Source organism: Pseudopodoces humilis, chromosome 8 (assembly GCF_049639895.1).
Source record: "Pseudopodoces humilis isolate 2021_Gansu_Grassland_sample_001 chromosome 8, ASM4963989v1, whole genome shotgun sequence".
Lineage (NCBI taxonomy): Eukaryota > Metazoa > Chordata > Aves > Passeriformes > Paridae > Pseudopodoces > Pseudopodoces humilis.
This window is the reverse complement of record NC_142207.1, coordinates 35,837,934-35,859,689: the sequence shown is the minus strand read 5'-3', so window position 1 is coordinate 35,859,689 and position 21,756 is coordinate 35,837,934. Positions and strand designations below refer to the sequence as shown.

Below are 21,756 nucleotides of genomic sequence, written 5' to 3'. Positions count from 1 at the left end.
GGGATCCTAGGTTATAAAAGGTCAAATTCTCCAGCAATAAACGCCATTTGCCATCCATCACATTGATGTCTGTGTGCAACGGACCGAGTGGCCTGGGTGTTGGTCACCGTGCTGGCTCCTGAACCAGGGTGTCTGCCTTGCCTTAAAAGACAACAACACAGTGCAGGAGAGAACGGCAGGAGGGGCCTGTGTGTCACAGCGCTCTGGATTTGTGACCCTTCAACTCCACAGAGATGCAGGTTTAGTGAAAAAGCCAAACTGTTTATTGATGGGATGCGAAGCAAAGGGATGGGCTGAGGGGCAAAAAAGGGGATGGGCAAGGTCTGAGGGCGGGGGGGTGGAGCTGTCAAAAGGGAGGGAAAGTGGAGGGAAAAAGAAGGGATGGAAAGTGTCTGAGGGCTGGAGGCATGGAGCGATCAAAAGGGAGGGAAACTGGTGGGAAAATGAAGGGATGGGCAGTGCCTGAGGTCTGGAGGCATGGAGATATCAAAAGGGAAGAATGGAGGGAGAAAGAAGGGATGGAAAGTGTTTGAGGGCCGCAGGGAGGGAGGTATTCAAAAGGGAGGGAAAGTGGAGGGAAAAAGAAGGGGTGGGCAGTTTCTGAGGGCTGCAGGGAGGGAGCTATCTACAGGAAGGGGGAGGGCTGAAGCCATGCGAGCTTCCCACAGGCTCAGCTGTGCCAGTTGTCAGCTGTGCCTGGAGCTCCAGCTGGTCTCTTCTGGTTTCAGCGTAGTCTTGTCTTCCATGGCATCTTATACGAAGACTGGTTCTCCTAAAGCAGCAGACGAGCGAACTTCTGCTGTTCTTTCAATAAATGTCTGCTGAAAAACTGCTCCTCTGAGAAGGGTTGTCATCTCTTCTCAGGGCTTGAAGTGCTGGAAGAGAGGGGAACAGAGCCATGATCAGACCCCAGATCTGTGTCAGTCCTAGGAGAAAGTCCTGCCAGAGCCATGCTAGCCTGCTCTTGCCACAAGAGTGAAGAGGCCAACAGGATCAGCTGCAAGGTCTGGTCACCCCACACAAATCCAACCCCACACCCCTGAAATCTCTCTGTGATATTCCCACACCACCAAGGTGTCCACACAGGGAGAGAAGCCCTCCGAAGCCAGGGCAGAGATTACAGCTCCCTGCCTGGGCATTTCAGATCCCCCAGTGCCAGCCCCTCACTGCCAGCCCTCACTCACCCTCGATGAAGGCCTGCAGCTCTTCCTGCTACGCCCTCAGGTGCTCCCCGGCCATCCCTGGGAACACAGAGCCTGTCAGGGCCCCGGCGGCACAGCTCCCTGCCAGCGGCGCTGCCAGCCCTGGGGCCACACGCCCTCCCGCCCCGGCAGGGCTCAGCCCCAGCCCTTGCCGCATCCTGACTCAGCCCAAGGGCACGGCTGCCAGAGGCCGGCAGCAGCCCCGAGGGCAGCCGGGGCTCCAGGGCGCCGGGCCCGGGTGCCGCTGCCGGGACAGCAGCAGCCGGGGCTGGGGCCGAGCTGCGGCGGGGCGGGGAGGGAGCCCGGGCTCGTGGCTCACCGATGAACCTGATGGCCGCCTCTCGCAGGGACTCCTGTGGGCTGTCCAGGTACGGCAGTGCCCGGCGCAGGTGCTCGGCTGCTCGGCTCCTGTCCTCTGCCAGCTGCAGAGAGTGGCAGGAGGGAAGGGTTGGCGCGGGCTCTGCCCCTCGGCCGGGCGCTGCCTGCGGCCAGCCCCGGCCTCCCGTGCCCGCCCAGCCCTGAGGCCCGGCCCGCAGCCCCACTGGGCTGGGGCTCCATCGGTAGCCGGCTCGGGGTCACAGGAGCCTGGAGAAGAAGCCGTGCAGCCCAGGGAAGGAAGCAGCGTGTGGGGCACAGGCTGGCGCCCCTGGGTGCAGCACTGGGTCACAGGTGCCAGCCCCACACACTGAGCTCTGGGGGCTTCTCAAAGTTGGGCTTCTCCAGGCCGTTCTTACCAGACACTCAGCAAACTTCCACAGCTGCTCCTTCCTCACCAGCTGCTTGAGATTCCTCCTCTTGAGGAACTCGGCCACACGAAGCAGCGTTTCCCGAGAGGCCTGGAGAGCAGCAGAGATGCAGTGATGGCACTGCAGCCGAGGGCACAGGACTCTTGTCTGGGTGACAGGGCCCAGAGGAAGCCGCAGCCTGGGAGGTTCCAGGACAGGAGGAAGCTGATGCCCCTCCCAGGGATGCACCGGCATCACAGCAAACCTCACCTTCGCCACACGCCAGTTCTCATCATGGCAGTGGATGAAGAGTGGAAGCAGGCTCTGGTTCAAAATCTTCTCCAGAGGCTTCTTTCCCTCATCCACTACCAAGTCCATTGTCATGAAGAAGAGGTCAAGGGAGAGCAACTGCATATGGCTGTGGTCCTGGAGGAAAAGAAATTAAAAAGACCTTAATACCAATTCCTCCAGGCTCACCTATGCAAAGGCCCAGAAATCTGTAAGACACAAAGTTTCTGGGCAGCAGCCAATGCCCGTGGCTGGGGGCACAGAGCCTTACATGATCAAAGAGCAGCAGGAGTGCCTGAGCCAGCTTCGGAGCAGTGGTGCTGCATACCACGATGTCTTTGTTCTTCAGCATATTGATCAACACACGGAGGGCCATGCCAACCACATTTCCATCTGTATCACCCAGCAGGTCCTGAAGGCGTTGAGACAGGCTGCACATCCTTATGGCCTGTTTGGAACACAAGGCTGTGCTGGGAAGCCCTGAATGGCAGCAGCGCCAAGACCACCCTGGCACTGCAACCCCACCCTGCTGCTGCTGGGCCCAGAGGCCAAAGGCCTGTCCCAAAGCACTCAGGCAGGTGAGGCAGGAGAGCTGGGAGCAGCTGCCTCAGCTCCTGAAGCCCAGCCAGCCCAAGGGGCTGCTTTGCCCAGCACAGCTTCAGCTGCTGCCCCGTTCTCACCATCGAGGGTTCCTTGCTGAGCACCACGAGGCCTCTGAGCGCCAGGCGACGCCTCTGCCTGCACTCGCTCTGCAGCTGCCTTGACGCAATCTCAAGGACACTGTCACCGTATGTAGTCAAATCTAAGTACTCAAGGACCTGAAAGGCACAGGGCAGTGACAGGGGAGCCGGCCGGCAGGAGCCTGGAACTGCGCAGGGCTGGGCCCAGGCAGCAGCACAGGGCGCGGGCACCGTCCCAGGCAGCTGTGGCTATGCAAGGGGACAGGGCTGGCAGGCAGCTCAGCGAGGTAGTGCTGGCCATGGGGCTCACCTCCACAAGGAATGCCAGGAAGGGCAGATCCCAGGGTGGATTATCCCTGGCGAGTGCCTTGAGCAGGTGGAGTGCAATGCGGATACAGAAGGGGACCAATCCATGGCGCATCTCCCTGTCAGGGGGAAAACAGCACCAAGACTTGAGGTGGGGGGGGGCAAATCTCTGCCATGAATGACTCACAGAGATCTGGCCTTTCCCCAGCATCCTTGGAGGGATCATGGGTGCTTTGGGAGGTGGCTTCTTTTGGGCACTCTCCTCTATCAGCCGTTGTTTCCAGTCTGCTCAGCCATCCCTCAGTGACGAGGCCTTCTGGCCATGACCACGGGGACTATGAGGGGCACAGGGCACACATTTCAGAGGCAGTGGGGGGAAGGGGCTCTCACCTGGCCAGCAGACCCACGGCATTGTGCTGGGTGTCAGCACAGAGGAGTGTGTCCCAGCCACCCTTGCGCTCCATAGCCATCAACTCTTTGGAACACCCCAGTCGGCAGAGCAGAGATTTCATGGCCTGCACTGCAAACCTGTGTGCAGAGCAAAGCCCAGGTCACACTGGGTGCACTGGTGTCAGCCACAAGGGCATGGGAAGGACAGGAGGACTGGCACCTGTTGGGGTTGCTGGGAAGGCGGTGTTCCTCCTGGCATGCTCTCCAGAAGCTGTCAAATTCCTCTGGTGGCATCTGCTGTGTGGTGATGACAACTTGGAACAGCAGAGCCACAAACAGGCGAGGGGTATAAATGATCATCGCCTCGTGGCACTGAGGCATCTGGACCATCACCCAGAGCACCAGAGTTGCCTGCAACAGAAGCACATCAAGACAGCACTCAGTGCCAAGATGTCCATGGGGCAGGGCCCAAGGGGAGATGCATCCCCAAGATGTCCATGGGGAGCAGCGGGCCCAGTGCCCCCTGAGCCTGCCCCTAGCCCAGGTTTCAGCCCAGTGCCTGAAGCAGGGAGAGGACAGAGATCTCCTGGGCAAGCAAGCTCCAGGTGATCAAAGGTCAGCTCCAAAAACTCACACTCAAGGGAAAAACATCCTTGCTGTCCCCATCAGAGGTGCAGATGTTGCAAAGTGGCCAGTTCTCCATCACACACAGCAGTATTGGTGCCACTTTCTTCACTGTTGGTCCTGACGAGGCTATGGCTTGCCACATCACTGCAGCAGCTCTGTGGGATCAGAGCTCTGTGTCAGGGGTGTCTCAGTCACAGAGCCATGCCCTGTGTAGCTGTGGGGTCCCAGGTGACAAAGCCCCAGTGCCCTGAGGGGCAGAGAGGGAGCATTGGCAGCAGCCTCAGGAAACAGAGGGGCCCGAGGCTCCTGGACCTCTCTGCCTGTTGGGCAGAGCCCATTGGACAGGCTGTGCAGGGCGATGGGCCCTAAAGGCCGGTGAGCCCTGAGCTCTCAAGGCATGTGGGTGCTGTACCTGTCACACGATGGAGCACAGCGCAGGAGGGTCAGCACCACATCAATAGGGTCTTCTTCAGCCAGCCTCACAATGTCAGTTTGCTGACTGGCATCCACAGGGACACAGGACACCAGACTCTGGTAAATGTTCCTCACCATGGCTGGTACCTGGAGGAGGCATGGGGAAGACTTGGAGCGCTGTCCAAGGCAGCAACTTCCCCAGCTTCCCCCAAGAAGTGCTTACCGTCCCATCACACTCTGCTGGCCTCAAAGGCTGAGGGTGCCCTGTGGATGTGGCTTGAGGGGGCACAGGATCCTGGGAGACCTCCAGTTCTGGCCCCTGGCTGGTCACCTGCTGCTCAGAAGAAGCCGCTCTCTTGTCAACAATGTCAGAAGAAACACGAGGGTCCTTGAAATAATCCCATATGAGCTCTTGGCTTACAGTGGGAGTGGGTATCCTGTTGGCACTCGCGATGCCCTGAGTCTCTCCAGTGTCATCATTTTGAATGGTCACGTCCTCAGTCTCCTCTGCCATGTCCACCTGTGCCCTTTCATTCTTCACTGCAGTGTCAGAAACTTCTGAGGGCTCAGCTGAATCTGAGCTGACATCAGGCTCTGCCTGAAGCTCCTCCAGCCCTGAGTCAGGCTCAGCTGTGCCCTCAGTTGCTGCTGTGGTGTTGGTCTTTCTACGCCGAATGCGCAGGAATTTGCGGAACCTCTGTGCAGAATGAACAAAGGACAGGGAAGAGAGGCATGTTCCATGGAGTGCTGCAAGTGCAGAGCTGGGCTGAGCAGTGCCAGCAGGCCCAGCCCAGGTGGGGATGGCTGCAGGTACCTTCAGCGTTTTGCGGAAGCGGCCACGGGCGGGCTCCTGCTCTTGTCTCTCATCCATGGCTGCATCTGGAAAAGAGCAGCCAGAGCTGAGGGGCTGCGGGAGAGGCCGGAGAACACAGCCCAGCCCTGCACTCCCCAGGCAGGGACAGCCCTGGGGTGGCTCAGGGGATGGAGCACGGTCACTGCCAGGGGTCAGCCCCAGCCCAAATTCCGTCCTGTCCTTGGGTATGTCCACAGGGGACGGGATGGGACAGGACGGCATGTGACGGGACGGGACGGGACGGGACGGGACGGGACGGGATGGGATGGGATGGGATGGGATGGGATGGGATGGGATGGGATGGTTCCTAACCGGCCGCAGCCATCAACCCTTTGTCCCAGCTCTGCCACTCACCATCCTGCAGTGGTTGGAACTGCTCCGGCTCTTCCGGCTGTTGTGCTGGGGCAGCTCCAGGGTCTGTCTTTTTGTTCCGTCGGAACACTTTGAACAGGTTGAGGAATCTGCCTGCCATGATGCAATCCTGCCTCAAAGGCACCTTAAAGAGAGATGCCTTGGGTAATCTCTGAGAAAAATAAACTGTGCAGTTGACCCTTGAAGGCACCTGCGAGAGAGAAGCCTCAGCAAGGCTACAGGACAGCAAGTCCTGCAGTTGGATCTTGAGGGCTCCTGCCACAATGACTGGAGGCTCCTTGTAAATGACTGTGGTCACCAGGTCCCACAGTCTCACCTTGAGGACAGAGGTCAGAAGGATGGGAGATGCCTCAGAAAAGCTCCAGGTCACCAAGTACCGGAGTCTGGCCTTGAAGGCACCTGCAAAAGAAAAGTCTTGGGAAAGACACGGGCCAACAAAGCCCACAGTCTTGCCCCGCAGGCACCTGCAAAAGAAAAGCCTCGGGAAAGCCACAGGCCACCAAGGCCCGCAGTCTTGCCACGAGGTCACCTGTAGAAGAAACGCCTTGGAAAAGCTCCGGGTAAGACACAAACGAGTGCGCTGTGCGGGGATTCCTCACAGCACCGCTCTGGCGCGTCCTGTCCCGTCGCGTGCACTGAGCACTGTGGCGTTGTCCTGTCACCGCCAGCCCCTATGTCACCACGTGTCACAAAGGGTCCTTGGACACCCTGTCCCTTTCCATTCCACGGTTACCAGGCTGCACCGTGTCACAAAGGGCCCTTGCACGCACTGTCACCTGCCCTGGTTCCGCCCCCATCCCCCAAAGTGACCCAGGTTGGAAGGAATCCCTTGCCCAAAGTGTCTAAGACAGCCTGACAGGATCTTTAGGAACACCTCAAACCATCAGCAAACGCTGCCCTGCTCTGCAGGCTCAGGGCAGCAGAAGGAGCCCCCAGGGCTGCCGACGCAGCCGCAGCAGGAAGGGCACGGGGCCTTGCACAGAATCTGTACAGGGGCCTGGCAGCTCTGAAATCAGCAAGTGTGGCAGAGTCCCCACCGAAGCAGACCTGCCACCCCAGCCGAGCCCTGGCAGTGCTGGTGCCCTTCTCCTGCCCCAGAGACCTGTGTCCCTGGGGGGCTTCTGTGCCAGAGGGCCAAAGCCAAAGCCCACGTGCATTGGGGACTGAGCTCCTTCCTGCAGGGACTGTTGCCAGGAGCTCCTGGAGCAATTGCTGGCAAGGCTTAGTCTTAGTCAGATTAATTACATTAATTGGAATTATTTTCCCATTGAAGTCATTTCATGCAGCTCAAAATACATCTTTGTTGGGAAGGCACAGAAGGATCTGGCAGACTTCACCAATTAATTGGAATGGCCGGAGAATGTGGAAAATGTGCAAGTTTGCTTCCCATCTCAAAGCAGCAAGTCCTTTGCCTTAACATCATCTATCGAGAGTCACTTTAAAAAACATAACACTACACAGAGGCTAAAAAAAGGCCATTCTTTGGTTTGCATGCCTTTGGTTTTCTATGGAGGGATGATAATATCCTAATTCTCTGAAGGATTAAAGCTCTCAAGGAATGACAGTCCACTCAGTATTACAAAAGTAGTCCAAACAATTGAGTTGATTGCAAAAAGGCTAATCCTCCCCCTGGTACAGATATCTAGGTGGCCAATAAATTTCAGCTCTCCCCTCTTCTTCTTTGCATGAGAACCAGGATCACTAACAGGAAAAGTCACAGATATTCCTTATGTCCTCCATAACCAAGGCTGTGCCAAACCATGGATGCTGCTGTCAAACTGACTCAAATTCCAGCCTAGACCTCTCAGTTCCAGACAACTCCTTCCCCAACACATCCACCAACACCAACGCTCCCAAAACACACTCACAGAACTCCTCAACACCCCACCAGGACCCCCAGCTGTCCCCATCCCTCCACAGAGCTTTCCCACCCTCCAGCAGACCCCTGGTTCCCTGCACATGCCATGGGATGGCACTCAGCAGGATCTGCTCCAAGGCCTTCCGTGGTAGCAAGCTCAGGCTGCCAGGCCAATGGTTCCTGGATCATCCTTCCCACGGCCCCTTCCTGTGCACGGCTCTTTCATTTACACCTTTGAGCTCAGCTTGGACTTCTCCCCTTAAGCAGGATTGCTGTTAAAGGATGGAGAGCAGCCTGGCAAGCTCTTTCTCCAGCTCCCTCTTTACTCTTGGGGCAGCTAGAACATTGCACAGGAAAGCAACTGGTGCCACAAGGAGTGGGCGACGTCAGGGGAGATCACTCAGGACTGCTATATCCTGAGGGAACACCGCTGGGCTTGACCTTTGGGTACCTGCACAAACTTCAAGGCAGCCACCTTAGTTTCCAGGACAGCCCTGTGCTGGCCGGCATCCTGACGTGGATGCTGGACTGCTGCAAGGCGCTGCTGGGAGCCAGCAGGACAGGACTGGCTGTCTTGTTTACATGTTGAAAATGCGTTAGATTGTATTTAGCTAGAAATTTAGGGATCCCTGAATTTGATAAGGAGCTGCGCCATTATAAACTAAGAAATTTTTTTTTTTTTATTCTGTATTTTATCTAATTTTTAGCGTTTAATTTCGCCTCAATACAGCAAAGTAGAGGCCCTTCTTTTGGTTTGGATTCTTTAGGGAATTGTTTCCCATCTGAAAGGAAGACTCTGTGAAGGCAGCGGTTGTCCGGGCCACAAATACAGGTCATGAAGAAACAAAAGACGTGGCTGAGACCTCTCACATCCCACACTAAGGAGTCAGCCAAGGGAAAGGAGCTTTTGGGAGTCATGCCTGGGGGAGGAGGGACAGGCAGTGGGGTTATGGCTGTCTCTTAGCTGGGGGACACGGCTCAAAGGGCAGATGGCTGAGGTTTTGGTGTTGGACTGCTGCTGCCCAGAGGATCCACTGCTACTGCAGAACTTTTCCATCACTGTGTCTCTTTAATGTGGGTGAGCCTCTGCTCCCAGGTGTGGCCATGTAACTGGGTCCTTTCAATACCCAATCACTCTGGGAGGGATCCTCACCATGTGCTTGGGTGCCTGAGGGGAAAACTGGGACCCCAACCACCTCTGAAAGGGAGCGTTTCATGGCTGCTTGTGGGAGCCCAGCAGCTGCTGCTGTTGCCAGGATATTACACAGGTGATAGCCAGGGAACACCCAAAAACAATCCCCCCCTCCACCTTTTTTCTCCTTCCAGGGCTGCCCAGACCCTGCTGTTTCTGCCCTGCTCTGAATTTTTAGTACACTTTTAGCTCAACATCCCTGGGTGTGCCCAGCCTCATGCTGCTCCTGCCACAGCTTTGAGCTCATTGCTAAACTGTTTGCCACCCCGGGCCTGCACTCCTCTGCTGTTCCATCCTGGCCCCTCGAGGTTCCTGCTCCATTTCACCAACTTTATATCGCCCCACATTCGGGTGCCCAAACGACTGCAGTGGGTCGACCCTGGCTGGGTGCCAGCTGCCCACTGTCACTCTGTCACTCTCTTTCCCACTGGGACGGGGAAGAGGCTAAGACAGAGAACAGCCAGCAGGGTGAGATAAGGCAGTTTTATTACAGTAAAATAAAGAACTAAGCAGAGATCTGTGCTTGCATGGGCTGAAGAGAAAAAAGTCACTCTCTACTTCCCATCAGCACTGATGTTCGGGCATTTTCTGAAAAGAAGGGCTTCAGCACGCATAACAATTCCTCCAGAAGGCAAACACTGAAAACTGAGAAATACCCGCCCCCTTCCTCTTCTCTCCCTTAGATTACATCTCTGAGCTGTTGTCATAAGGTATGGAATATCCCTTTGGCTTATTTGGGTCAGTTGGCTTGGTTGTGTCCTCTCCCAGCATCTTGCCCACTCCCATCCCCTTTGATGGGGGAAGGAATGTCAGAGGGACAGCACTGCCAGGCAATAGCCAAAACACTGGTCTGTTCTCAACACCCATCCAGGTACCAATGCAAAGCACAGCGCTGGAAGGGCTGTGAACTTTACCTTGGTCAGGACCCATACAGGTGCTATGGAAAGTTTTGGATTCTGGCATGTGCGTGCCCTTCTGCACCTCAGGCCAGACTGTCCTGACGAAACCCATTTAACGACCAGCAGAATTGCATATTCTAAAAACAGGGGAACCTACCTCAAGCCCTACACAGTCAGCTAAGAATATCTCTGCTGCTGCTACAAAAATTCACTACTTACCAACAAAACACAAACGTGCAGATGAAATGATCCCAGCCTCTGTAGAAATGATTCTTAATGTATTAAGACTTTTTCTGAGAGGGACCCCAACTGAACTAAGAGATTGTTTAGTTGGGAGATGACACAAAGTCTGGGAAGATGTAGTGCACAGTGATGCTTTGAACTGCCTGCAAACCCCAAGAAAATCAATCCCAACATGGGGAAACCTCCTGTATCTCATGATGTCTCATTCAGCGACACCTGAGCCAAACACATGAAGTATGTGTAAAGCTAAAGGTGTAGAGCTGTCACTGTGAAAACAGGAATGGAAATAGAAGGAAACACAAAGGTAGACAGGTAAGTGTGAGAAAGGAGCAAGGCTGAAAGTGCAGAAGATTGCTGGGAAGCCTGGAAGAAAGTAGATTACACACCATCTGAGAACAGGAAAGGCGTCCGGTTTCTTCCCAGCTTGCAAGCCTTGAGAAAACTAAGAAACTGTCAGGCCCATGGATTTATTGGAGGCCTGCAGCCGTGTTGCTTGTGAAGGACTGAAGAGATTGTCACACTGTTGAACACCGTCAGGTTCATGGGTGAGCCACGAGCCCGGGCTCCCTCCCCGCCCCGCCGCAGCTCGGCCCCAGCCCCGGCTGCTGCTGTCCCGGCAGCGGCACCCGGGCCCGGCGCCCTGGAGCCCCGGCTGCCCTCGGGGCTGCTGCCGGCCTCTGGCAGCCGTGCCCTTGGGCTGAGTCAGGATGCGGCAAGGGCTGGGGCTGAGCCCTGCCGGGGCGGGAGGGCGTGTGGCCCCAGGGCTGGCAGCGCCGCTGGCAGGGAGCTGTGCCGCCGGGGCCCTGACAGGCTCTGTGTTCCCAGGGATGGCCGGGGAGCACCTGAGGGGGCAGCAGGAAGAGCTGCAGGCCTTCATCGAGGGTGAGTGAGGGCTGGCAGTGAGGGGCTGGCACTGAGGGATCTGCAATGCCCAGGCAGGGAGCTGTAATCTCTGCCCTGGCTTCAGAGGGCTTCTCTCCCTGTGTGCACACCTTGGTGGTGTGGGAATATCACAGAGAGATTTCAGGGACATGGGGCAGGAATTTGGATGGGGGGAGGATTTGTGGCCAGGACCTTGCAGCTGATCCTGTTGGCCTCTTCACTCTTGTGGCCATGGCAAGAGCAGGACTTTCTCCTAGGATTCCCACAGATTTGGGCTCTGATTGTGGCTCTGTTCCTCTCTCTTTTAGCACTCCAAGCCCTAAGAAGAGATGACAACTCTTCCCTGAGCAACACAGCACTTCAGGTGATATTCATAGAAAGAACTGCACAGGTACACTCATCTGCTGGCTCAGAAGAACCAGTGTTCATTTAAGACCTGCAGATGCCATGGAACATGGGACTAAGTGTAGATCAGAAGAGACCAGCTGGAGCTCCAGGCACAGCTGACAACTGGCACAGCTGAGCCTGTGGGAAGCTCGCATGGCTTCAGCCCTCTCCCTGCCTGTAGATAGCTCCCTCCCTGCAGCCCTCAGAAACTGCCCACCCCTTCTTTTTCCCTCCACTCTCCCTCCCTTTTGACAGATCCTTCTTTCCCCTCCCTCAGACCTTGCCCATCCCCTTTTTTGCCCCTCAGCTCATCCCTTTGTTTGCATCCCATCAATAAACAGTTTGCCTTTTTCACTTAACCTGCATCTGTCTGGAGTTGAAGGGTCACAAATCCAGAGCGCTGTGACACACAGGCCCCTCCTGCCGTTCTCTCCTGCACCGTGTTTTGTGCAGAGATGCAGAGGAAGGAGCGCAGATCAGGCTGGAAAGGTCCCTGTGCTGAAGGTCCACTTCCACAGCATTGTGGAGTTAAAGGTTTAACTGAGCACCCTGAAGGCCTTGGATTTTGGAAGAGCCAAGCTGAGTATGCCCTGAACCTGGCTGTGAGGGATTCTGTGGCAAGCATGCACAGAGGGCAAAGGAGCTTGGAACGCCTGAGGCTTTCTAGAACAGCTTCCTGAAAGCACAGCAATGCTCCATCCCTGGACAGGATCAGGAAGAGGGCAGAACTGTTAGAGCCAGCAGAGAGATGGGGACTTCAGATGGCTCTTCTTTAGAATGCTGTTTATTCTATTGACTAGATTACAGCAGGGGGTCGTGGGTCAGCCTACAGCTGCTGGCTACAGGCAAGCCCTGTGTTCTGAAGCCCACTTAGTTCTGGTTACAGTGCATTATATCTCTTTCTTTTGCTGTGTGTATCATTGCATAACAACCAATCAGCGTCATACACAATACCTTTACATGTACATAGATCCTATCAAAAATGCTGAAATTACCATATATGTTAGTGACTAACTAATCATTTGAGTTAGTAATTACATGTTAAACTCTGAAAGTTGTTTTGCAGTGGAAAATTCTTTTTGCTTTGGTAAAAAATGTCTTTCTGTCTGCCTATGCTTTTTTACATGGTAGAAAACATGCTTTGTTTGAAGACCACTTAAAGCTGTTGGACTTCAGCCATCAAACCTCCTTCTAACTGACTAAACCTTTGTTCTAAACCTTCCATCTCAACTAAACCTTTGTTCTCTCGGTGGTTTCAGCAATAAGTGGCCCTACAAATGTCTTTTTATCCATGCTTGCTTTCATTTCTTGAGGTAAGCATTTCATTTCTTCTGGTAAGCATTCATATCTGTGAAACTTTTCTGTTAAATTCTCATCCTTCCTAACATCTCCCCTGGCCTGATGAACAACACAGATGCTAGAAATTGTCTGATTCATCATTTGTGCACACATTGAAGTATACATGTGTCACAATCTGCTCACACAGGCGGGCGTCGTGAGAGGTTCGTTTGATCTCAGAGTGCAAAAAGGACACCAAGGGATTTCAGTTTAAATCACAACAGCAATAATGCATCTTTATTTTAGTGCCAGCATCATGGGTTATGCAATAGATGAGAAGGAGAGAAAGAGAGAAGAGAGATAAAGAGGCAAAGTAAAGAGAGAAAACGGGGGCGAGGTATAGCTACCAATGGACAAGATGGGGTCGCCAGTGTCTTCTTCCATGGGGAACTCCCTCTCCGAAAGCAACTTAGAAAAGTCACCTTTATAGTCTCAAGTTTCAAGGTGAGGGCAGTTGGCCAAAAGGTGGGGAGATGTATAGGCTATTGTGGTGTGACCTGTTGCTCTGGGAAGCAGGTGTGAGGTACTGAACAGGCCCCACTCCTCACAAGTCCCTGCTCAGCAGCAGGAACGAAGGCAGTGTACCGTGGCAGCACAGCAAACACCTGCAAACAATCACTCTTGTGCTGTGGGTCGAGCACACCTTCAAACAATGGCTTAGCAAGCATCCACCTCAACCAGGCCAGAACCCCTGCACAAAGTCCCCTGGGCTCCTCAGGGTCTCGGTCTCTGTTCTTGCCATGCTCGTGAGGCAAATGAGGGAAACTTCAGACCGTCTCTTATACCACCCCGTGACTCACGATCAGCGTCAAGAGGGCTCCTTTGTAGTGTTGTTACGAAGGCTTCAGGTCTCGTCAAAGGTTGGTAGTGTACCCTGGAAAACAGAGACAGAAAATCAGACAGAAAAAGAAAAGTAGGAAAAAGATAAGGGAAAGAAAAAAGGAAAGACAAAACCAAAGAATCAAATTTCAATTAAAATATACATTCAACTTCTTATTACAAAGAATAAGCAATTTCAATTCATCCAATACAATCCAAATAAACAATTTCAGGCAATTTCTTTATCACGAGGAATGATTCCTATTTTTACTTTTCCAAAATTTAAATTATATCCTGGTGAAGCAATAATTGCTTTACCTGAGTGAGGTTCATCCCAATAGAGGTAGGCAATAAATGGTGGATCAGTGTGTAAATGGACTGTAAAAGGTGATAAGAAATAAATGGGACTACATAAGAAAAATCACTTCCTGCAATCTTAGTAAAATTACAAACAGAAAAATTTGAATGATTTTTTTGTATTCACTACCAAGATTTCTAGAAGCACACTATCACAAGCAGTTCTCAAACATGCACATCCACGTCCTATATGATACTGATAACACCCCAGTTGTGGTAGCCAATTTGTTCATCTGCACTTCTAAATCAGTACTATTCAAAATTCCCAATCCTGTTCCCACAACACAGGTTATGATCTTGTCATTCGTTTCTTAGCAGGATTACGCTTTCACAACCAGGTGTCCACCTCTCAAAAGAAGTTTGCAAAAAAAGGTGAACAAGCTGGCTGAACTTCTGAGACATTGTTTTGCATTAGCAATATGACTTGGTTAAGAGACCACGCCAGATTAAACAATATTTGTTGTTGGCCAGTTTTTCTGATTATATATGGCCTGATTTCAAAATTTCTCGGGCTCAGTATAACCAGTGGTTGGGTGGTGGTAGGTGTAGGTGTCACAACATTGACATCAAGTTCTCCCCAGTGTTTGGTATTGTTTTTCCCACACACGATTTGATGGGAAAATTGTACATCAATTAGCTTTAGCCAACAATTCTGATTTTGAATTTCACAAAATAGAACCTGGCCATGAGGTCCCATGCCATAACTGTATACAGGTTCAATGAGGATTCAGCAATTAATTTTCAGGTTATTGTCACATCATCACCTTGCGTTCCCATAAAGGGAGGGAAAACATTATGTTTGTCATCCAGCACTAGGGGGGTGCTTACACCATGGTATGTGATGAATGCACGCAGTATGGGTTTTGCCACAGCATTGATTTTGAGTCTATAAATTAGACCTTTCAGACCTGACTGATGTGTCAGATCATTTTGCCAATTCCATGTTACAGAGGTTGATTTGGTTCAAGTGAAATGATACCAACAGTCAGTAGATTGTTTTTTACAAAGCTTCGTAATTTCCACTTGTTGGTACTGGGGTCCAGGGTATAGTAACCGATATTTTTCTGATGACAACACAGTATGAGGGGGGATTGTTTGTTCCATGACCACACTGCTGTGGCGCAGAGTTTTGCCATGATGTTGGGGTGCAAATTGCTTGTCACATCTGATTCTAGAAAATTTCCGACGATTGCAATGGTGGAAGCTTTCTCGTAAAGAGACTTGTCCACTTTTCTGCATCCTACCTTAATTCCTTCACCAATTGTTCCAGTTATCACTCTGGGCCAATCTTTTCAGTCCCAACCCCAGTCATTTTGAAGGTATGTACCTCAAGAGTTGTGTATTACTACGGTCACTAGCTTTGGGTGATGGTTTCTGGGGTAGGATCCTAGAACACATCAGGTGTACCTGATGGTAGCTTCAGACCACAGCCACTCAGCCGAGTTTTGGCCATGGTGTTGTGGTAAGATGCAGACAAGTATCTTACCATAGTATGTACTTACTATTTAATACTAGTATTATCATGGTTTACCTGGTCTTCATGGCCCTCGGTGTTCTTCTGTGGAAAGTGAACACAACAGAGTCTGCCCCCAAAAGGCAGAAACTTAAAATGATGGAATTACCCAGCGTGTGTTGATCCAATGCTCTTTTCCCAGAGCGTCAGAGGCCACCCATGCATATTTATTTGGAGAGGTTTTTAGTACTAGTGGTACTTGCCCTACACTAGGAAGGTTCACCAGGGCAGGTTGTCTGAGTTACTGTGCTGGATCCTTAGGGTCACTTGGTCCCCATAGAGTGGGAATTATGCTTGGGGCTTTTGGACAAAAGGCAGTGATTTTGGGACACCTGTTTCATCCCCATCTATCATTTACATTTTTTACAGCTTCCCTTAGCCAAAGAGTCCAGCTTCCCTTTAAGGAGTCATTTCAGGAAACCATTGGTCCTTTCTACAATCCCGTTAGCTTGAGGGCAGTAAGGGGTGTGAAAAATCCATTTTATTCCTTCACCTTTTGCCCAATCCTGTACAATTTTGGCAGTGAAGTGGGACTCGTTTTCAGATTGAATTTCTTGTGGTTTTGGGAAACTTCCAAACCACCCTTGCAATGCTTTGACAGTATTATCTCCTGTAGTTCTTTTGAAAGCTTGGGCTTGGACCAACCCACATATAATCTCCACTCCTACCAGCACAAAGTGTTTACCACCTGACTTCTTAAAGGGACCAATATAATCTATCTGCCATGCATCCCATAAGCCTTTACCCTTTCTTAAGTGCATAGGTCATCTTCTAAAGGATGCCTTTCTAGTTGTCTATGACATTACTTGCAGGCTGATATGCAAGTTTTACACATTTCCCTGGTGACAGGCCAGCCGTGGGCAAGAGCTTCTTTGTAAAAATCTTTGGATCCTGGGTGCCGTCTTTTTACCTGCAGCCATTCCAACAGGTGCTCCAAGTCCTCTGAAATTTGTTCTTCTTTCAGGCTGAAACATAAGCTTTGAAGAATTTAAGATATTAGAAAAGCTAAAGCCTTAATTAAAATTAATCCTTGCTAAATCAAATTAAAATAAAGAGGCCCTACTAGAATTAGGAGCTAATCATTAGCTGATAACTAATTGTCTGTCAACTTTGTGTTTGTTCAGCTGGGCTTGTAATGAGAAACAAAGAATCTTGTGAGGAACTTGAAGAACATAAGACAATTGCAAACCAGAAACTAATTGGAAACACGAAACTAGGAGCCTGGCCAGAGGCTCATTTGTCACTTTGGACTGAAAAGGTAGAAAGGTCTCAATGAGGAAGAGATATATATTCCTTCCTCCTTTTGTGACCACTTCTCATAATAAGACCACTGATTCATTTCAAGGAACAAACTGCCCATGCTTAATTGCTTCCTTCTTAATTGGCATAGGAAGCGGGGAGTGGGTGGTAACTGGGTTATGAATATGTATTTGTATTCAATATCTCGGTAAATAAAAGTCTGTATTCACCTTTACTCGGCACTGTGTGTATTAAGGGCTGACCCTGCCCATCAGCCCAGCACTGCCAATAAACACACACTCATTAACCCTCATCGGTTAAAGAGTCTTTGTCCGTCTCAGCTGGATACTGATACTAGATCACATCCATATTTTGGTAAATCATTTTGGCTACTGCTGCAGGACTCTGCTCTCTCTAGCCCAGGGGCCAGCAGGGGTCCAGGCCCACGCAGAATTTTCTGGGAAGAGGGAGGCTCCTGTGTCCTCACTGACAGCCTGGAGAAAGACCAGGAAGTGCCAGAACTATGGACAAAAGGTATGTTTAAAAATTGAAACAGCTACCTTTGAGGTAGTGTACGGCATATGCAGGGTTAAAAGGCTGTTGATAAATAGATAAAATTGAGAAATAAAAGAGATGTCTTTACATGTAACAAATGCCTCTGTGGTTTTGTTTGTATGTTTCCACAGAAAAATTTGTTTGAAGAACGTGAGCTCTTAAGTTTTGAGCAGGAGGAGCAGCGTAAGCTGCTGGTGGTTTGTGTTTTAAGCAGTGCCAGGAGCGGCACCAGGAGTTAATAGTTTGTGTCTTGAGGTGAAACGGTGGTCACAACAGGATTGCTGGTTTGCTGTGTTTTGGGAGTCATGGAGGCTCCCATTTTGTTTGAATTGTGATTAAAAAGCGGCCTGGTAGGTTGCCGTTTGTGGTTTTGGTCCCAGGTTCGGGGAAGAGAAAGGTCCTGGAGAGAGCTGTAAAGGTTGATTTTGGGTCACAGGAATTTATGCTCTAAGTGTGGAGTGACAAAGGGAGCAGGAAGTGGTATTAGCTGCTACTGATGAAGGGATCAATGTGCATTTTGCAAGACATTTGGACACTGGAAAAATCAGTGCCCAGAAGTAAGAAAAAGTGCTGAAGAGAGAAGAGATGATCAGAAAGGAAAGGGGGAGGTTGCTCATGTAAAAGAAGACTGAAGAGGACCAGAGGGCCCGACCCTCGGGGACCCTCTGGTTATAGTCAAGCTAGGGAATAAAGAAAAAGAAGTGGAATTTCTATGAGATACAGGAGCAACATTTTCAGTGTTGAATAAGGCTCTAATACCTGTGATAGTAAAAAGTTTAAAATCTTAGAAAATTCAGGGACTTGGAAAGAAAGTTAGGCTTGGCAAGCCCCGGGAAAAGTAGGTCCGGGGAAATGTTAGGCCTTGTGCTTGCTAAAGTTCATATGAAACTGCACCAGTGTAATCAATATATGATAAATGATACAATTGTTAGATGTAATTAGATATAATTATTGTTTAAAGAACATGAGGAACAATGTTAGGGGGCTGGGGGTGATCACGAGTAATCCTTGCTTGGGTAAAAACAATGTATACAATAGAACAATGGAAGTTTAATAATTAATATGTAAATTATATAACGATAGAGTATAAAACATGTTAATTTCAAAACCAAGGTGGGTCAGATTTGGGTATGTGTACCCCTGACACCCAGAGCTCTTCAATAAAGCACCTTCATATAATCATTCCATGATTATGTGTTCCTGAACCCTAACACCTGTAACAAAAGATTATGTGATGGTAAGGGGGACAACTGGCCAATGTGAAAAAGCATATTTTTGTAAACCTTTGAAGTATAAATTGGGAAGACAATGGGGAATTCATCAGTTTTTATATATGCCAAATGCTCCATCTACCCTCTTAGGCAGAGATTTGCTGAAGGAGTTGGAAGCAAGAATAGTTTTTCAAAATGGAGAAATTAGTTTGGAGGTAAAAGATTGACAGTATGTGGGATTGTTAAGTTTAATGCTAATAACCAAAGGAATTAAAGGGGATAATGAAGAGGAAAATTTTAGAAAAATAATGGATGAAGTATTTCCTGGGGTATGGGCTTCTAATGTACCAGGAAGAGCAAAGAACGCACCACCGGTCCAAATTAAGCTGAAAGAGAAAATATATCTGGTGAGGGTTAAATAATATCCCCTGAGGATGGGGGATAAAGAAGGAATTAGCCCAATTATTGAAACCTTTTTACAAATAGGGCTATTGAAGGAGTGTCAATCTGATTTTAACACTCCTGTTCTGCCAGTGAAGAAGAAGCCAGATGGGTCGTACAGGTTAGTACAAGATTGGAGGGCTGTTAACAAGATAACGGAGGATCTGTATCCCGTGGTTGCCAATCCCTATACCTTGTTAACCCATTTCACATCTGAATTATCCTGGTTTATGATTTACATTTAAAGGATGCATTCTTTTGCCTCCCTCTCCATGAAGCCAGCCAGAAAAAATTTGCATTTGAACGAGAAAGCCCCAAGACTGGGTGAAAAACTCAGCTCACATGGACAGTGCTGCCAGAAGGGTACAAGAATTCCCCTACTATTTTTGGAGATTGGCTCGCGAATGGGAACCCCTGTTGGGAGAAGGACAGCTACTCCAGGACGTGAATGATCTCTTAATAGCCACCAGGAGCCAAGAGGCATGTGTGGACTGGACGGTAAGCCTTCTGAATTTCTTGGTCCTGCATGGGTATGGAGTATCCCAGAAGAAAGCCCAAATGGTAAAACAAACAGTTATTTATCTCGGATATGAAGTGAGTGCTGGACAAAGACCTTTGGGGCAAGATGGTAAAGAAGCAATATGCCAAACCCTGAAGCCCCAGATGGTGAAGGAATTGAGAACCTTTTCAGGTATGACAGGGTGGTGCAGGCTGTGGATTTAGAACTATGGGTTGCTTGTTAAGCCTCTGTATGCTTTGATTACGGAGGGGGTCAAGGATCTTCAATGGACTAAAGAAACAATGCGAGCCTTTGATGAGCTGAAAAAGGCCCTCGTGTCAGCTCCAGCCCTGGGACTTCCAGAAGTGAGTAAACCATTCTTTCTGTTTTCTCACAAAAAACAAGAGATGGCCCTGGGAATACTGGCACAGAGCCTAGGCCCATGTTGGAGAGCAGTCGCCTACCTCTCCAAGCAGCTGGCCACGGCAGCCAAAGGGTGGCTGGGATGCCTTAGAGCTGTCGCAGCAGTGGCAGTCAATCTTCAAGAGGCACGCAAGTTCACCCTGGGCCAGAAGATGACTGTGCCAGTGTCCCACACAGTATCTGCAGTACTGGAGGCGAATGGGGGACATTGGCTTTCCCCACAGGGGTTCCTGAAATATCAAGCCATTTTGGTAGAACAGGATGATGTTGAGATTGTGGTAAGTAACACTGTGAACCCAGCTTTATTCCTCAGTGGGAGCATGGGAGAACCGGTGATCCATGACTGCCTGGAGACCATCGAAGCCACCTACTCCAGTCTCCCTGAGCTGAGGGATACTCCGCTTGAAAATGCTGAGGCCTGGTTCACTGATGGAAGCAGTTACATTATCAGTGGAAAGAGGCACGCTGGGCATGCAGTTACCACAAGCCGAGAGGGAATAGAGTCTGGATCATTCCCAACAAACAAAAGTGGTGGACCATCGATTTGAAACCCTGTTCTCTGAGGAAACAATTAGGGTCCATATGTGAAGGAATTTTGGCAGATGATAATGACACTTGCTTAGACACAGATCAGAGCACTTGTCACTTTGAAATGCATTCAGTGAACCAAACCACCTTGCTTGCATATGTAGGACAAGGTTGTGTCTGTCTCAGGACAGCATGTCCCACCATAATGGTAGACAATCAAATAGGGAATGAAACTCGGTTTAACTTGTGTGCTTGTAACTTTGTTGAAATTGAAGGCTGTGATTTTTCCTATCAAGCACCCGTCGTATCACAGCAATACATAAAGGCAAATTTGGCAACAGTGCAAGAAATATCACATGTGCCTATAGGAATGAATTTGGCCTTAGTCGCCCAATTGTTAAAACATCAAGAATTGAAAGAGATCCTAAAAGAAATTCAAGATGCAGGGAAAAAGACTTTGATTACTATACATCATGGTACCGAGACAATCAAAAGAGTTTTTAAGTGATTTGAAGAACACTTGTCTCATCAGTGGTGGGATGTGCTTTTTGGATGGTCACCAACAGCAACTGCTATACTTCATACCCTGATTCTCCCTATTGTTTTGCTTATTTTAGTGGGCATTAGTTTGATTTTATCTATGGCAATGCTTGTTTGGAATTGAAAGATATTACAAAAAGTGACAGCTTTGACATGACTATCAACAGCGTATGGCTTAGTATTGAAAGAAGCTGGCCATACAGCCTTGATGGATGAAGAGTCTGTATATTGAGTAAAAGAATTTACTCATTTTAAAGAGGAAGTGGGGAATGAAGCATAAACTTTGAAGAATTCAAGATATTCAAAAAGCTAAGACCTTAATTAAAACTAATTTTTGTTAAATCTAGTAAAAAACTAACCCTTGTTAAATTTCATAGACAGCTAATCATTAGCTGATAACTAATTGTCTGTCAACCTTGTGTTTGTTTGGCTGGGCCTGTAATGAGAAACGTAGAATCTTGTAAGGATCTTCAAGAACATAAGACAATTGCAAACCAGAAACTAATTGGAAGCCTGAAACTAGGAACATGGCCAGGGGCTCATTTGTCACTTTGGACTGAAAAGGTAGAAAGGTCACAATGAGGAAGAGCCATATCCCTTCCTCCCTTATGTGACCCCTCCCCATAACGAGACCACCAACTCATTTCAAGGAACAAACTGCCCATGCTTAATTGCTTTTTTTTCTAATTAGCATAAGAAGCGTAGAGTGGCTGGTAACTGAGTTATGAATAAGTATTTGTATTCAATACTTCTGTAAATAAAAAGCCTGTATTCACCTGAACTCGGGGCTGTGTGTATTAAGGGCTGACCCTGCCCATCGGCCCAGCACTGCCAATAAACACACACTCTGTAACCCTAATTGGTTAAAGAGTCTTTGTCCATTATAGTTGGATAGTGATACTAGATCATACCCATATTTTAGTAAATCAACTCCAATTTGCCAAGCTGAACTGATTCCTTGCAAGAATGAACAAC

At 49.7% G+C, this 21,756-nt stretch overlaps 2 protein-coding genes across 2 annotated transcripts in view; one reads left to right on the top strand and one right to left on the bottom strand.

Annotated features, from left to right (window-relative positions):
- Positions 1–576: 576 nt before the first annotated feature.
- Positions 577–9,918, bottom strand: LOC148183892 (maestro heat-like repeat-containing protein family member 7). Its single transcript, XM_088058973.1, has 16 exons — positions 9,822–9,918; positions 6,174–6,256; positions 5,840–5,926; positions 4,964–5,329; positions 4,631–4,779; positions 4,226–4,373; positions 3,812–4,002; positions 3,592–3,729; positions 3,206–3,320; positions 2,896–3,033; positions 2,487–2,663; positions 2,198–2,353; positions 1,937–2,038; positions 1,522–1,624; positions 1,185–1,241; positions 577–875 (listed from the first exon to the last, which is right to left on the bottom strand). Exons 1-15 carry the CDS (start codon positions 9,916–9,918, stop codon positions 1,213–1,215), a joined length of 2,079 nt encoding a protein of 692 aa, XP_087915099.1. The 3' UTR covers positions 577–875; positions 1,185–1,212.
- A 958-nt stretch (positions 9,919–10,876) lies between these two features.
- Positions 10,877–21,756, top strand: part of LOC148183891 (maestro heat-like repeat-containing protein family member 7) — a 34,982-nt gene continuing 24,102 nt past the window's right edge. The window contains exons 1-2 of the mRNA XM_088058972.1: positions 10,877–10,931; positions 11,240–11,322. Of these exons, the coding sequence (XP_087915098.1) occupies positions 10,877–10,931; positions 11,240–11,322 (138 nt within the window). The remainder of the gene's footprint in view (positions 10,932–11,239; positions 11,323–21,756) is intronic.

Coding starts and splice junctions, on each gene's coding strand:
- LOC148183892 (XM_088058973.1), bottom strand. CDS start 9,918: ATGGGTTTCGTCAGGACAGTCTGGCCTGAGGTGCAGAAGGGCACGCAC. Junction 3,730..3,811: donor CTTCCCAGCAACCCCAACAG/GTGCCAGTCCTC, acceptor CTCTGCACACAG/GTTTGCAGTGCAGGCCATGA. Junction 1,242..1,521: donor GGCGGCCATCAGGTTCATCG/GTGAGCCACGAG, acceptor CTGTGTTCCCAG/GGATGGCCGGGGAGCACCTG.